Source organism: Glandiceps talaboti, chromosome 5 (genome assembly GCF_964340395.1).
Source record: "Glandiceps talaboti chromosome 5, keGlaTala1.1, whole genome shotgun sequence".
In the NCBI taxonomy this organism is placed as follows: domain Eukaryota; kingdom Metazoa; phylum Hemichordata; class Enteropneusta; family Spengelidae; genus Glandiceps; species Glandiceps talaboti.
Genome location: NC_135553.1, coordinates 21,171,480 through 21,186,471, shown reverse-complemented (window position 1 = coordinate 21,186,471; position 14,992 = coordinate 21,171,480). Strand labels below are relative to the sequence as shown.

General features: G+C 36.3%; 1 protein-coding gene across 1 annotated transcript; it reads right to left on the bottom strand.

Annotated features, from left to right (window-relative positions):
• Nucleotides 1-2,255: 2,255 nt before the first annotated feature.
• On the bottom strand, nt 2,256-14,971 carry LOC144435262 (small ribosomal subunit protein uS9m-like). Its single transcript, XM_078123849.1, has 10 exons — nt 14,876-14,971; nt 13,101-13,245; nt 11,604-11,707; nt 10,004-10,177; nt 9,353-9,438; nt 8,189-8,264; nt 6,785-6,910; nt 6,027-6,178; nt 5,365-5,534; nt 2,256-3,864 (listed from the first exon to the last, which is right to left on the bottom strand). Exons 1-10 carry the CDS (start codon nt 14,969-14,971, stop codon nt 3,773-3,775), a joined length of 1,221 nt encoding a protein of 406 aa, XP_077979975.1. The 3' UTR covers nt 2,256-3,772.
• Between the last annotated feature and the right edge of the window lie 21 nt (nt 14,972-14,992).

The window sequence follows — 14,992 nt, the reverse complement described above, 5'->3', positions numbered from 1 at the left end:
GTTCACTTGTCTAACAATCCCTGTTATCTTTGTGTAATACACCACCATTTGGCTGTTGCTATAGGTGCAGTCATGGTTGGTAGGGGCATTTGCATACATTGTTTGAATGTTTACTCACTTGCCTACCACATGATGTTGTTAATTAACTAAAATATACTGCCATTTGGTTGCTGCTAAGGGCATGGTCATGGCTGCTAGGGCCAATTGTGTCAAATTTTTTTGAAGAAAATCTGCAGAACAACTTCTAGAAACATCTCACCAAATTTCAGTCTCATTGACCTAGCACTTTTTAAGATAAAGGTTTCTAACCAAAATTTCCATTTTTACACCTAATTTGCATATCAAAGATAACATCATTATATGCTTAATATTTCTTCATATATAAACGCTAGATGCATCCCCATTAAATTTCAACCCAATCTACTCAGTGGTTTTAAAGTTAAAGAATTTTGACCAAAAAGACACATTTTAGTCTTTATTTGCATATACTGATGGAATTATATCATGAACAAATCTTAATTTACACACACTTAATTTAAATGCTCCCACCAAATTTTAGATCAAATTGCCCAGCAGTTTTTGAGTTTGACCAAAAATGACATTTTTTTACCCAAATCACAATATGAAATACACAACTTTCATCATCCAAACAAACTGAATTCACCAACCTCACTATCACTGTCAGTGAAATACACAACTTTCATCATCCAAACAAACTGAATTCACCAACCTCAGCATCACTGTTGGTATGAAATACACAACTTTCATCATTCAAACAAACTGAATTCACCAACCTCAGTATCATTGTCGGTATGAAATACACAACATTCATCATCCAAACAGACTGAATTCACCAACCTCAGTATCACTGTCAGTATGAAATACACAACTTTCATCATTCAAACAGACTGAATTCACCAACCTCACTATCACTGTCGGTATGAAATACACAACTTTCATCATTCAAACAAACTGAATTCACCAACCTCAGTATCACTGTCAGTATGAAATACACAACTTTCATCGTCCAAACAAACTGAATTCACCAACCTCAGTATCACTATCAGTATGAAATACACAACTTTCATCAATCAAACAAACTGAATTCACCAACCTCAGTATCACTGTTGGTATGAAATACACAACTTTCATCATTCAAACAAACTGAATTCACCAACCTCAGTGTCACTGTCAGTATGAAATACACAACTTTCATAATCCAAACAAACTGAATTCACCAACCTCAGTGTCACTGTCGGTATGAAATACACAACTTTCATCATTCAAACAGACTGAATTCACCAACCTCACTATCACTGTCGGTATGAAATACACAACTTTCATCATTCAAACAGACTGAATTCACCAACCTCAGCGTCACTGTCGGTATGAAATACACAACTTTCATCATTCAAACAGACTGAATTCACCAACCTCAGTGTCACTGTCGGTATGAAATACACAACTTTCATCATTCAAACAAACTGAATTCACCAACCTCAGTGTCACTGTCAGTATGAAATACACAACTTTCATCATTCAAACAAACTGAATTCACCAACCTCAGTGTCACTGTCAGTATGAAATACACAACTTTCATCATCCAAACAAACTGAATTCACCAACCTCAGTGTCACTGTCGGTATGAAATACACAACTTTCATCATTCAAACAAACTGAATTCACCAACCTCAGTGTCACTGTCAGTATGAAATACACACTTTCATCATTCAAACAGACTGAATTCACCAACCTCACTATCACTGTCAGTATGAAATACACAACTTTCATCATTCAAACAGACTGAATTCACCAACCTCAGTGTCACTGTCGGTATGAAATACACAACTTTCATCATTCAAACAAACTGAATTCACCAACCTCACTATCACTGTCAGTATGAAATACACAACTTCCATCATCCAAACAAACTGAATTCACCAACCTCACTATCACTGTCAGTATGAAATACACAACTTTCATCATTCAAACAAACTAAATTCACCAACCTCAGTGTCACTGTCAGTACGAAATACACAACTTTCATCATCCAAACAGACTAAATTCACCAACCTCAGCCTCACTACGTCAGTGAAATACTCAAATTTCATCATCCCAAGACATGTAATATGCTAAAATTCACTCCATCCACCAATCTCAGCATCCTCACTTCAATACTATACAGCTGACAATAATCACTAGAAATATTGGCTATAATTACTTTATTTCATACAAAAACTCTGTCAACTTAGGACATTGTTACTGTAACCATAATCTAATACATGCTTCTCCTTCAAACTACCAAGTGACTATACCATAAACTGTTCAATATATCATAGATGTAATGTTAGCTCAGGTGAAAGTCAAATTCATTTTGTTTTGATAGATATATAGAGCTGTTACGTGCCCACATCAGTACAAGGTTCAATGGGTAATTCTGAAATTTCCAAGATCTTTGTCATTCTTTGTATTTGACAATGTTTGCTCTGCTGCTCTATTTTGACAGTATGGCAAAAGAATGTAAAAAATGCACAGGTAAAGCATAGTATGCCAACTCATAATTAAGTCAGTGATTATTGTCTGTGACCAAATGGAAGTGCATAGCATACTGGTGCAACTTTACTGTGATTACTGACTAGCCCAGAAACGCAGCTATCTGGATTGTTGTTTTTGACAGTATGTGGGGTTAGTCTGAAAGATCCAATCATTGGTCCACTTTAATATGTAACCATTCGAGCTATTACATATTAAGCAGATATAACAGCTGGGTCTTTCAGACTACATTCTGGAGTGAGATAGCCAAGTCTCTAGGCTATTGGCCTTACACAATGTACATAATATATTTAAATAATATGAAACATACATATTTGTTAGCATGTGACAGTCAGGTGACACTGTCAGGAAATGTCGGCTGAATATGCAAATGTTCTCATCTAGGTCAGAACAGGTGAATCATTTTTCAATGAATACCAATCACATGATGGTGATTTGCATATTATTACATATAGCACTGGTACACACAAACTGACCCTTTTTGCCCAGACTTTGTAACACTGAGCACAACAAAAAACATAAATTGAGAGAGAAAAATTGTCTTCCAGCTAGTATAAATATTGGTCTGTCTTCATGTCTGACCTTATCTTTACAGTCTAACTTCCATCAGACATGTATGAATGAGACTGTGTTTTTGGTACCATATACTATGTGGTGCATGTCTGTCAATCATATAACTGGGACAAAATTATTTTTTCATATTATTTATGGGAGGGAAAGTTAGATATTTCTTATTTATTTTATTGCATATGAGCTTCAGGCATGGCTACTATTTCTAATACAAATGGCACAAATTCCAAACGTATCCATTGAACTCATATAATTGGGACATACATAGCATGACGTCCTGTTGCATATTTGTGTATAGTGTGACATATTATCTGCCATATTAGGGCATAGTGTGACATCTTGTTCCATATTTGGACATAGTGTGACATCTTGTTCCATGTTTGGACATAGTATTTTATAAATCCAGTTCAATATTTGGACCTATTACATATTCCATATTTGGAATGTGCGACATACTATTCCATATTTGGGTATACAGTATGAAGTCTTATTCCATGTTTGGGCATAGTATGCATGGAAGTCAATCTTGTTTATCATGAACACACATGTACACTTTTCTATGACAAAACACAGAACTCATGGTGTGGAATTGTACATTTCACACAGTCTTGCACAAAATCTTAGAGATGATAGAAGTACTTATATAGGACTATCTTTTCTTCCAGGTGAATTTCTTTCTTGCACCCTTCTGACCAGGTTTCTGCCTCTCAACAGTTCTTGGATCTTTTGTTAGTAAACCAGCTACAAGTTAAGAACAATAGAAATATTGTCAGAAAATGGCTTTGACTTTAAATTGACATGGTGCCTAAAACACTCTTTAGTGTTAATGGCTGTAAAGTTCAAACTTCAAGGTACATATTTCTTGAAGTTCTTTATCCACTTGACAGGAGTTTTTGTGAGAAACAAATGCCATTCTTTAAGAGTATTATAACTCATCAACAGCTTGATATTTAACTTGCCTTGTTCAAACAAAATGTTCCCTTGTCAGGCACCATTATATGGCTCACCATTTAACAAATTTCCACTTTCATGACAAGATCCCAGTGCTCTGCACTGCTAGCATTGTTTACACTCTAGTCAATGACTATATACTTGCTTTGCACTGCTAACATTGTTTACACTCTAGTCAATGACTATTTACTTGCTTTGCACTGCTAACATTGTTTACACTATACTCAATGACTCTTTACTTACTTTGCACTGAGCTAACATTGTTTACATTCTAGTCAATGATTATTTACTTGCTTTGCACTGCTAACATTGTTTACACTCTAGTCAATGACTATTTACTTGCTATGCACTGAGCTAACCTTGTTTACACTCTAGGCAATGACTCTTTACTTGCTATGCACTGCTAACATTGTTTACACTCTAGTCAATGACTATTTACTTGCTATGCACTGCTAACATTGTTTACACTCTAGTCAATGACTCTTTACTTACTTTGCACTGCTAACATTGTTTACACTCTAGTCAATGACTATTTACTTGCTATGCACTGCTAACATTGTTTACACTCTAGTCAATGACTCTTTACTTGCTTTGCACTGCTAACATTGTTTACACTCTAGTCAATGACTATTTACTTGCTTTGCACTGCTAACATTGTTTACACTATACTCAATGACTCTTTACTTACTTTGCACTGAGCTAACATTGTTTACATTCTAGTCAATGATTATTTACTTGCTTTGCACTGCTAACATTGTTTACACTCTAGTCAATGACTATTTACTTACTTTGCACTACCAACATTGTTTACACTCTAGTCAATGACTATTTACTTGCTTTGCACTGAGCTAACCTTGTTTACACTCTTGTCAAGGACTATTTACTTGCTTTGCACTGAGCTAACCTTGTTTACATTCTAGTCAATGACTATTTACTTGCTTTGCACTGCTAACATTGTTTACACGCTAGTCATTGACTATTTACTTGCTTTGCTCTGCTAAACTTGTCTACAGACTGATTACAATCAGAGTGGCATGTACTGGCCTGGGCTCAAAATTAATGCAAATTAAGAAGTATGCTTTTTAAGTCGGATAGTAATGCTATAAACATTTTTGGCAAACAGTGGAAAACACTATAATAATTTGAATATCACAGGTTGTATACAGATTTCCAATTTTTTGTATCCAAAAACTCAGCTTTGAATGGAAATTCTTACAATTATGACACACCATTAACCTAATGATTGCATAAAGATTTTGAAATCTCAAGAAAAGTAGGAGTTGTACTCACCCTGCCTCATCTGTTCAATTTTTTCCTCTGTAAGAAAACTTCTGAGTGCATATGATGCCGCAAGTCTGATAGCACCAGCCTGGCCTGAATGTCCCCCACCCTCTACTGTACATTCCACATCATAGTCACCAAGTTTTCCCACAAATTGGAATGGAAACATCAATTGTTCCCTGGATAGAAAACACTTGATTTAATATGTCAATCTTTCCAAAATAGTTATTATATTAGAGATCTCAGTTCTCGACATACCAGACAGAGGAAAAAACTGGAAAAATATGCAAATTAATGATATTCAATGCTTTTCAGTCAACATATATGGATTAGTAATGGTATTAAGTTTTCATTTTTGACAAATTTCTCCAATAATCTTTTTACTTGAAAATACCATATAAACAACAAAGACAAAGACAATATTTGCAACGCAATATTTACAAATTTGTGCATGTGGACAAGCATCAGTTGCATGCACTAACCCGAACACAGTGTACTCATTACTTGTGTTCAGTTAGTTTTATTTACAAATCACTTCCTATGTGTACAATAACACACTTTTCATTTTCATTTATTTAAAGTATGGTTTTTGAAGGGGAACCAAATAAAAAAAGAGCTTGGTTGATTTTTTGCTATCAGCTTTATACAGACAGTTTAATTCACAAACTAACCTGTCTTGGATATTCTTGAAATAATCCAATAACTCCTTGCCGTTGATCACAACTTTCCCTGTACCCCTGTCTCTAATGGTTACCGTTGCCATAGCAGTTTTCCTCTTCCCTTTCCCTTCACTGTATGCGACACCATTTTCATCATACTTTAACTACGAAATAGTAAGAATGGGACAATCTTTTAAAATGTTTCATCATGTGACACAGATTTGTTCTTAAAATCTGACAACAATCCAAACTACAACATTTCTATCATTAATGAAGTATCTAACAGTTTTTACTTAGTGGTTGACATAACTTGAGATTTTACTTAGTGGTTGACATAACTTGAGATTTTACTTAGTGGTTGACATAACATGAGTTCTCATTTACTGGTTGACATAACTTGATATTTCACTTACTGGTTCACATAACTTGATATTTCACTTACTGGTTCACATAACTTGATATTTCATTTAGTGGTTGACATAACTTGATATTTCATTTACTGGTTGACATAATACTTGATATTTCACTTACTGGTTCACATAACTTGATATTTCACTTACTGGTTCACATAACTTGATATTTCATTTAGTGGTTGACATAACTTGATATTTCATTTACTGGTTGACATAACTTGATATTTCACTTACTGGTTCACATAACTTGATATTTCACTTACTGATTGACATAACTTGATATTTCACTATACTATTACTGGTCGACATAACTTGAGATTTCATTTAGTGGTTGACATAACATGAGATTTCACTTACTGGTTCAATGACTTCTTTACTACCTGCAGCCATAATGTCCTTTCGAAAAGTCAAAATATATTCTTCAATGTGTTTAGCATACGGTTGCTGGATAATGCGTTCCAGTAATCGTATAAGCCTATTATACTGAGAAAACAAAGAAAGATACATTTAAGATAAACAAACAATATGTATTTGATACAACCTACAACAAGTCTTTATCAAAGACATACACCCCAAAAGTAAAGAGATGTACACATATTGATATAATCAGAATGAAATCTGATGTAGGAAATTTGGTGCGAATTCTGTATTTACCTGCTTCTTTTACAGTCATTTGTTCTTTTTTTTTTGTTCTGTGAGCGCATTGTACTTACATCTGACACAATACCATAGCAGTTCTCCTACAAAACGTGAGTGAATTTACTCAACGAATGAGAACACGCCTTATGCCAAAACTTACAGGTACAGTACCTCAGAATGGTGTGTTCGGAAATAGCGCAGAGTGCAGAACGCTCCCTACACCAGATTTTAATCAGATTGCTAGCTAAGTTCCCTACATCAGATTTTTAATCAGATTGGTATTGATATAAAGTGCAAGATTCCATCGAAGCCATATCTCCCAAAAAAAGGAAAATTATGTGTTTGTTTAAACACGCAGATGATATAAAGTACACAACATGACAAAATATCAATAAGTAAAATATTTATGTTACAAATAGGACATCTAAAAAAGTCAAACAAAGCCCTCCAAAACAAAATAAAAAACATAAATTTGTCAAACTTACTAACATGAGAAAAACAAAACCGCTATCATGGTATTCTGTTACTTCACAAAGATACAAACTACATTTTATTTGTCCAAGCTATGTTTCTGAAATATTTCTCAGTCTCCTTTCAAAGTTTCCTTTCCAAAGAAATTATTTTCAAACATCAAAGTTTGCAACATGCACTTCCTTTTGAAAAATAAAACTTCTGTGCTGGGAATTCAACCCAGTAATTTCCTTTTTACACAAACACACATAAACAAAAAACCAAAAATTCTACAGTAATCCATTCAGGTTTTGGGACTATGTGACAGGATTACCTTGCATGCTCCATATCACACCACTGTGGAACTGTCAAGGCTTTCCCAATCAGTTCACAGAGTATCCCAGAGTCACCCAGGCCCAAAGTCGCATTCATATTAAGAATGAAACACAGCAGGGTGATACAGCCTACCTATCAAGTCTGTAGCACACCCACCCTGGGTTTGGGTTGGTATACAAAAATCTCCTGTTCCCAGTGGGATTTGAACCCATAACCTACATTGTATTGACTGCTATTGCTGAGCTTTAAACCACAGGGAGCCGGTGATATGCACTTCCTTGCGATGACTTAAAATAAAGAGAGAACAACTTTAATACAAAGACTAAATGTACTTACATCATGATCTGTTACATCTTCTATTACCATTTTCACCAAATCCTCTTTAGTTAGCCATAGACTTCTTTTCAAAATCCTACCAAAAAAATAGTCAGATGCCAATAAAATTACCAGTATTTTCCATTGCTGGCAGCAACAACAATTATTGTAACACATCTGAAACATGATACACATCTGTAAACTAACATGCAACATTCTTGCAAGCCAGAAAATAATTTTTCTACTGACATAATTCTGCATCTGTTAAGCACCACCATAAAGACACCAAATGACCAATGGCAAACCAAGTCCACAGGCAGCTGACACCTTATATGATGATTGGTAAATTGAGTTCACATATTACTGGTTGATAATTCCCACTAGCCAAATGATAGACCGTGTCAAGAGAACTAGTTCGCAGTCAAATGACACCTTCAACTAACCAATGGTAGACCAAGTAACCAATCAGCTGATAACTCCCAATGACCAATCCTAGACTTAGTTCACAGCCACATAAAATCTCCAATTAAGAAATTGTAGACCAAGTCTACATGTACCGTAGTCAGTTGACATCTCCCAATGACCAATGGTAGACCAAGTCTACAGTCAGTTGACATCTCGCTATGACCAATGGTAGACCAAGTCTACAGTCAGTTAACATCTCGCTATGACCAATGGTAGACCAAGTCTACAGTCAGTTGACATCTCCCAATGACCAATGGTAGACCAAGTCTACAGTCAGTTAACATCTCCCAATGACCAATGGTAGACCAAGACTACAGTCAGTTGACATCTCCCAATGACCAATGGTAGACCAAGTCTACAGTCAGTTAACATCTCCCAATGACCAATAGTAGACCAAGTCTACAGTCAGTTGACATCTCCCAATGACCAATGGCAGACCAAGTCTATAGTCAGTTAACATCTCGCTATGACCAGTGGTAGACCAAGTCTACAGTCAGTTAACATCTCCCAATGACCAATGGCAGACCAAGTTTACAGTTAGTTGACATCTCGCTATGACCAATGGTAGACCAAGTCTACAGTCAGTTGACATCTCGCTATGACCAATGGTAGCAAAGACTAAATCAAATGTCAGCTATCATCTCCTGATGTGAAATGATTCATCATCAAAACCACGTCATAGTTTTCATACACATAAAGTTGGCTAGTAAATGTACTTACAAAGGTTCAACACCTGGTTTGTATATTCCCTTGGCTAACATTTTGTCTTCAATACCTTGAATTTCTACAAGTTTAGCATAGGCATTCTGGCAAAAGGACAAAAATAAAAATGTTACACATAAATCATTCTCGCAAACCAGAGCTATTATTTCTTCCGCGACACTGCGAACCACTTGGTGGGGCGTTTTGAACTGTGCCATAAAAGAGGCTATGGTTTATGACGATGCACATAAATTTGAATCAAAACTAACATTTTGCATTTTAATATAAAAAAATTCTCAATATCAATATGTCATATGACAACTAATTTGCATGTGAGACAAGAGTACCAATCATTATTAAATAGAATCCTTATATTTTTTTCACAAATTACTATGAGTTGTTAAATAGGCATACATTTACTGTGTACATTTTTGTTGGGGGGGTGTAAATTTTGGTGCATTTTACAAAAGTGTACATATACTATTGTTCAGTATGTGAGGTAACGGCACAAGATCAAATTGATGCGTCTCTGAAATCACAAATAACTGTAGGTGATGTCACACCATGAAATGACTCAAGAACAAGTTTATGAAAACCTCTCTATTTCCAGGAGCGGTGTTCCCCTTTAAGAGGCTCGGAAAGAGAGAATAATTCCAAACCCATACTTACATGCATTAGATTGAAAAAGTTGGGTTTTCCTGTGTAAAATAAGTAGTGAAACGGTCTTCCTTCGGAGTCTACCTGGGTTTCTTTCTGTGGTGGAAATATTTCTGAGGGGTGCTTCATTATAGGTCTAGCTCTCTTATCAAAAAGTCCTGATGGTAAGAGGTACTTGATCGCTCTCTGAAAAAAAAAATTGAAATAAAATTTCATACAGAGCCATCGTACGCCATGATTTTCATCATAGACTGGCCAGTCATCAACTCCTGGTGGCGCTGTAATGTCTATCTACAACAATAGTGATGCCAAAATCACTACAACATTCATAAAGATTGGAAAGCATACATAACTACACTAGTATCATCATACTAGAGTTTTTTATTCACAAACCACCCAATACTAGGATAATAGGATGTGTTTTCAGTCTTGAAGTGACCATATGGATGAGGATTGAGTATTTAATTTGGATTTTTCAGTTATAAAACAATTTTATGACGGCTTCCTACTTGAAAAAATGAATGTGAAACAACACTTGCCAAGTCCTTGTTTGTAACTCAATATATGGCAGAAGATTAATAAATATGTAAAATCTTTTAAACGTTTTACATATATTTCTTTAGCGTTTTGCAATATATTGAGTTACAAACACAGACTTGGTCTATGCTGTTTCACATTCTATATACTTAGTCAGCGTCAATTGTATTACTTCACAGAATTGGAATTGGAATTTTGATACAAATGACAAATTTTTCAGAATACTAACAAACAGTATTCTCTCAAATCCAAAACCTCCTAAACCCCCACATCACACCCCTCAGTACAAGTTGCAGTTTTCACCTGGAACAGAGTACCAGCCACGTAGACAACAATTTTCATTTCATGCTGTCTTTAGGGACAATCGCACAATCTCGCACAAGCTCAACACATGAACATTGTTGATGATGGAAGATGGAAAAGCAGCTCCACATATCAAGTATTGTACTTCTATGTTGATGATGTTTAGCTTTTAGAGCCTTGACTAAAGTGGTAAGAAGCAAGTGCCACCACCAACCCTTACTGACCAATTACTGATCATTGACAGTACAGGCAACAGTTGTATGTTTATCGACAGTTTTCACACTAAAAGCTAAATATCATCAACATAGAAGTACCATACTTGATATGTGGAGCTGCTTTTCCATCTTGACTCACATCCCTCATACAATAAGCAGCAGTTTTCTCTTCGATCTCATGACAAACTACTAAAGTCAGCGTCAATTGTATTACTTCACAGAATTGGAATTGGAATTTTGATACAAATGACAAATTTTTCAGAATACTAACAAACAGTATTCTCTCAAATCCAAAACCTCCTAAACCCCCACATCACACCCCTCAGTACAAGTTGCAGTTTTCACCTGGAACAGAGTACCAGCCACGTAGACAACAACTTTCATTTCATGCTGTCTTTAGGGACAATCGCACAATGTCGCACAAGCTCAACACATGAACATTGTTTGTTTAGATCACCCCCCACCCCCCCCCACCCCCACCCCCATCAAAGAACGAAGTTCACTTTTTGAGCTTGTGCGATATTGTGTAATCGTCCCTTAGCAAAACTTGAACCTACATCTATATCAGCTTGAGAGAAGTTTTCCGGATCCTCTCCCATCATGTTGGCAAGGTGTCGTTTTCCTCTCTCATATTCCTCTGCTTCCTTCTTTATAAGTGTATCTAGATATTGAAAATAACATATCTTGATATTTGAAATTTAATCAAAAGCGTAAATAAAATTTGGAATGTCAAACTACAAAACAGACAACACATACATTTTGTAAGTAATACTCATCATCATACATTGTGTATGTAGCCTATTTCCAGGCAAGTGATTATAGTAACCACTTCATACTGAACTTTTGTTTTAGTGAACATTCTGTTCATACAAACACCCTAGCATTTCCCTATACACTTCTATTTTGTACACAGTACATACTTCACTATATATAACAAGCACTTCATTATAACCATAGAGGTATTGAGTGAGAAGTAGTCTGTACCCTGTGGTATGCAAGAAGAAATACTTGTTGTCCAGGTAACTGGGCTTACATGTATTATTGCTAATTTGGCATTAATCTCAATCCAGTTACAGGCATATCAGGAACGGCTGATTAACTGTGCGCATAATGGATAGCTACTCCTGGCTAAATACTTTCGTGTTATAATAAACCTCTTTCGTGTGTACCAGTGAACTTATTAAGATACTATATTTGTCAAGGAAATCAGTATTGCCCATACAGGGGTACATTATGTAAATCTATATTTCCCTGAGGTTTCCTAGCAGTAGTTTGTTCAGGGTGGTAACTAGGTAAACCTCTATCCAACAAGTCATTGAGAATGACATAGGCCCCACTATGATTAGGTTTTAAGGAACATGAAAACTGCGCCAACAAAATGACTGCCAGACAGCCATATCGGATTGTATCATGATGAAAATGGATATGCATGTATGTCATAGAACACTGTGCTAATACCAACTTTGAATGAGATCTGTTCAAGCATGTCTGAGTTATGGCTTTGGACATGGAAAATTCAAAAACAAAATGGCTTCCAGGCAGCCATATTGGATCGTATCACGACAACAATGAATATGCACATGTATGTCATAGAACACTGTCCTAAGACCAACTTTGAATGAGATCTGTTCAAACATGTCTGAGTTATGGCTTTGGACAGGGAAAATTCGCAAACAAAATGGCTGCCAGGTGGGCATATTGGATCATATCATGAAACAAATTGACATGCATATATATGCCATAGTATGTTGCCCCTGTACCAAGTTTGAGAAAAATCGGTCCAGGCATCTCCAAGAAACGGCTCTGGATGGACGGACGGACGGACGGATGGATCGACGGACAGACGGAACCCAATCCATAAGTCAACTAACAACCTGACTACACCAATATTTTACCAGGGTTTGCTACCAAATTAAGGTATAAGAAATGTCAATCTATGAAAATTTAAACTTATTTCTCCTCTCGCTTCTTGGATTTCCACACCCTTAGACAAAGTACTGGATGAGGTTAGTGAATATTACTAGTACTATTTTACATATATATTCTAATCTTACCATATGTTGCTTTCCTTGCTGCATAAGCCATCTCTGCTCTGCCTTGGACTGTGTCTTCCCTTGGTGAGTCTCGTCTGGTTGGGTCTCTTCTCGTTGTATCCTGTCTGTTTGTGCCTTGCTTAGCAGATTGCATTGTGGAATATGGCTATACAAACACAAAGTTTACAACACAACATCATTAATGAAAATCCCTACAAACAACTGGTTTGCAAATGTTGTTAGATGATGAGTCTTACTGGGACTTGTTTGCAACATGTTTACTTTGAGAATAAGTTGCAGAACATAAAATAAATGTAGACAAATATTTACAGGTATGTACCAATACTTCGAGTCCAAGGATGTATGTAAACTTAGTCTCAGAATCAGATGGTCTCATACGCACCTCAGATTCAGCCTCATACTGGAAAAATCATGATGACATCAGACAAAAACACTTGAAAGCAATGTGTTGTATTTGTTGAATTTAATGGCGAGAGATCGTTGAAAAAATGGTGCAGGCCACAGATATTGTTTGCCATTTGGAGTTACACACCTTTCCATATACTAGTAGCTAGGACAGCATACATGCTCGATTATACTGTTTTATTCATATTTTCCCAGATATCTGCATGGATCTATTATCTCAATACATGTAATAGATCCATGACATCTGTTACCGGGATGTGCAAATACTATCATAGTCACACATAACTATACATGTAGACCCTACACCAGTCCTGCTTGCAGACAGTTGAGACTCGGTTCTGACAATATGAGTATAAAGTTGGCATCAGATTCAGATAGCGCCATATTCAGCGTCAGATAGCCTCAGATCTGAAGACACCCAACGGAGTCAATCAAACCGGAAATAATACCATTGAGACTAGAGGGAAGGATTCCTCTTCACAACCTTTGATGGTAGTTGGAATGTCTCTGCTTTTACAATTTTTATTTGGAAAAAATATGTGAAATCTAGAGTTGAAATACTCGTCACTGAGACATTGATATCCCAAGTTCAGCCATTGTATGTTCGTTGGTTGATACATTTTGCCAATAATGTACATGGCATGAATAAAGGTGTCAGTGAAAGTTAAGTTTACATACGTAATATGTTGCTATGTTTAAAAATTTAAATTCTAAAAATTGTGCAAGCAGAGACATTCCTCCTTCCGTCAAAAGGTTGTGAAGTGGAATCTTTCCCTGTAGTCTCAATGGTATTACAGGTTTGATTGAGTCCGCCGGGTGTCTGAGGCTATCTGACGCTGAATATGATGCTACCTGAATCTGACGCCATTTTTATACTCGTTCTGACAATGTCCCTTTCCTTCTACGGTGTTTAGGGAGCCTGGGACATTAATAGATTCCCTTTAAACACAGGCACAGGTATTATTGCTTCAATTTTTTTTTCCAAGGAAAATATCACACGACTACTGCTACTAAATAGTATATATGTTTGACTCAATATACATGATTATGATATGCACTCTTTACAACAAGATAGCTGTTCTTTCCGTAGAGGTACGGGAAATGTATTTCAAGTCAAAACGTTGTCATATTTAGACTGTAGCCGAGGAAAACAACAATCTAAGAAATACTACACTCCCCGTGGTCCCACACTCCGTCTGCGAGCAGGACCCGAAATGAGGGGATGACTTCCAATTCCAGAATCACCTAGCTGAGTTATGTCAGACGCTAAATACTGAACGCAGGCTCAAGAGAAATATTTGGACGTTTCAGAATTATCGGTTATGGATTTTCACATATACCCAACACAGTAGATTTGAATTTATACTTACAGTTTGATTTCTGAGAAGTGCTGAGCACGACGTGGTCGTTTTGTACCAGTTTCGTGTAAAAACAACACCGAAACGTGCAGTGATGGTCGTCGCCATTTTGAAGCCACTTAACGCTGT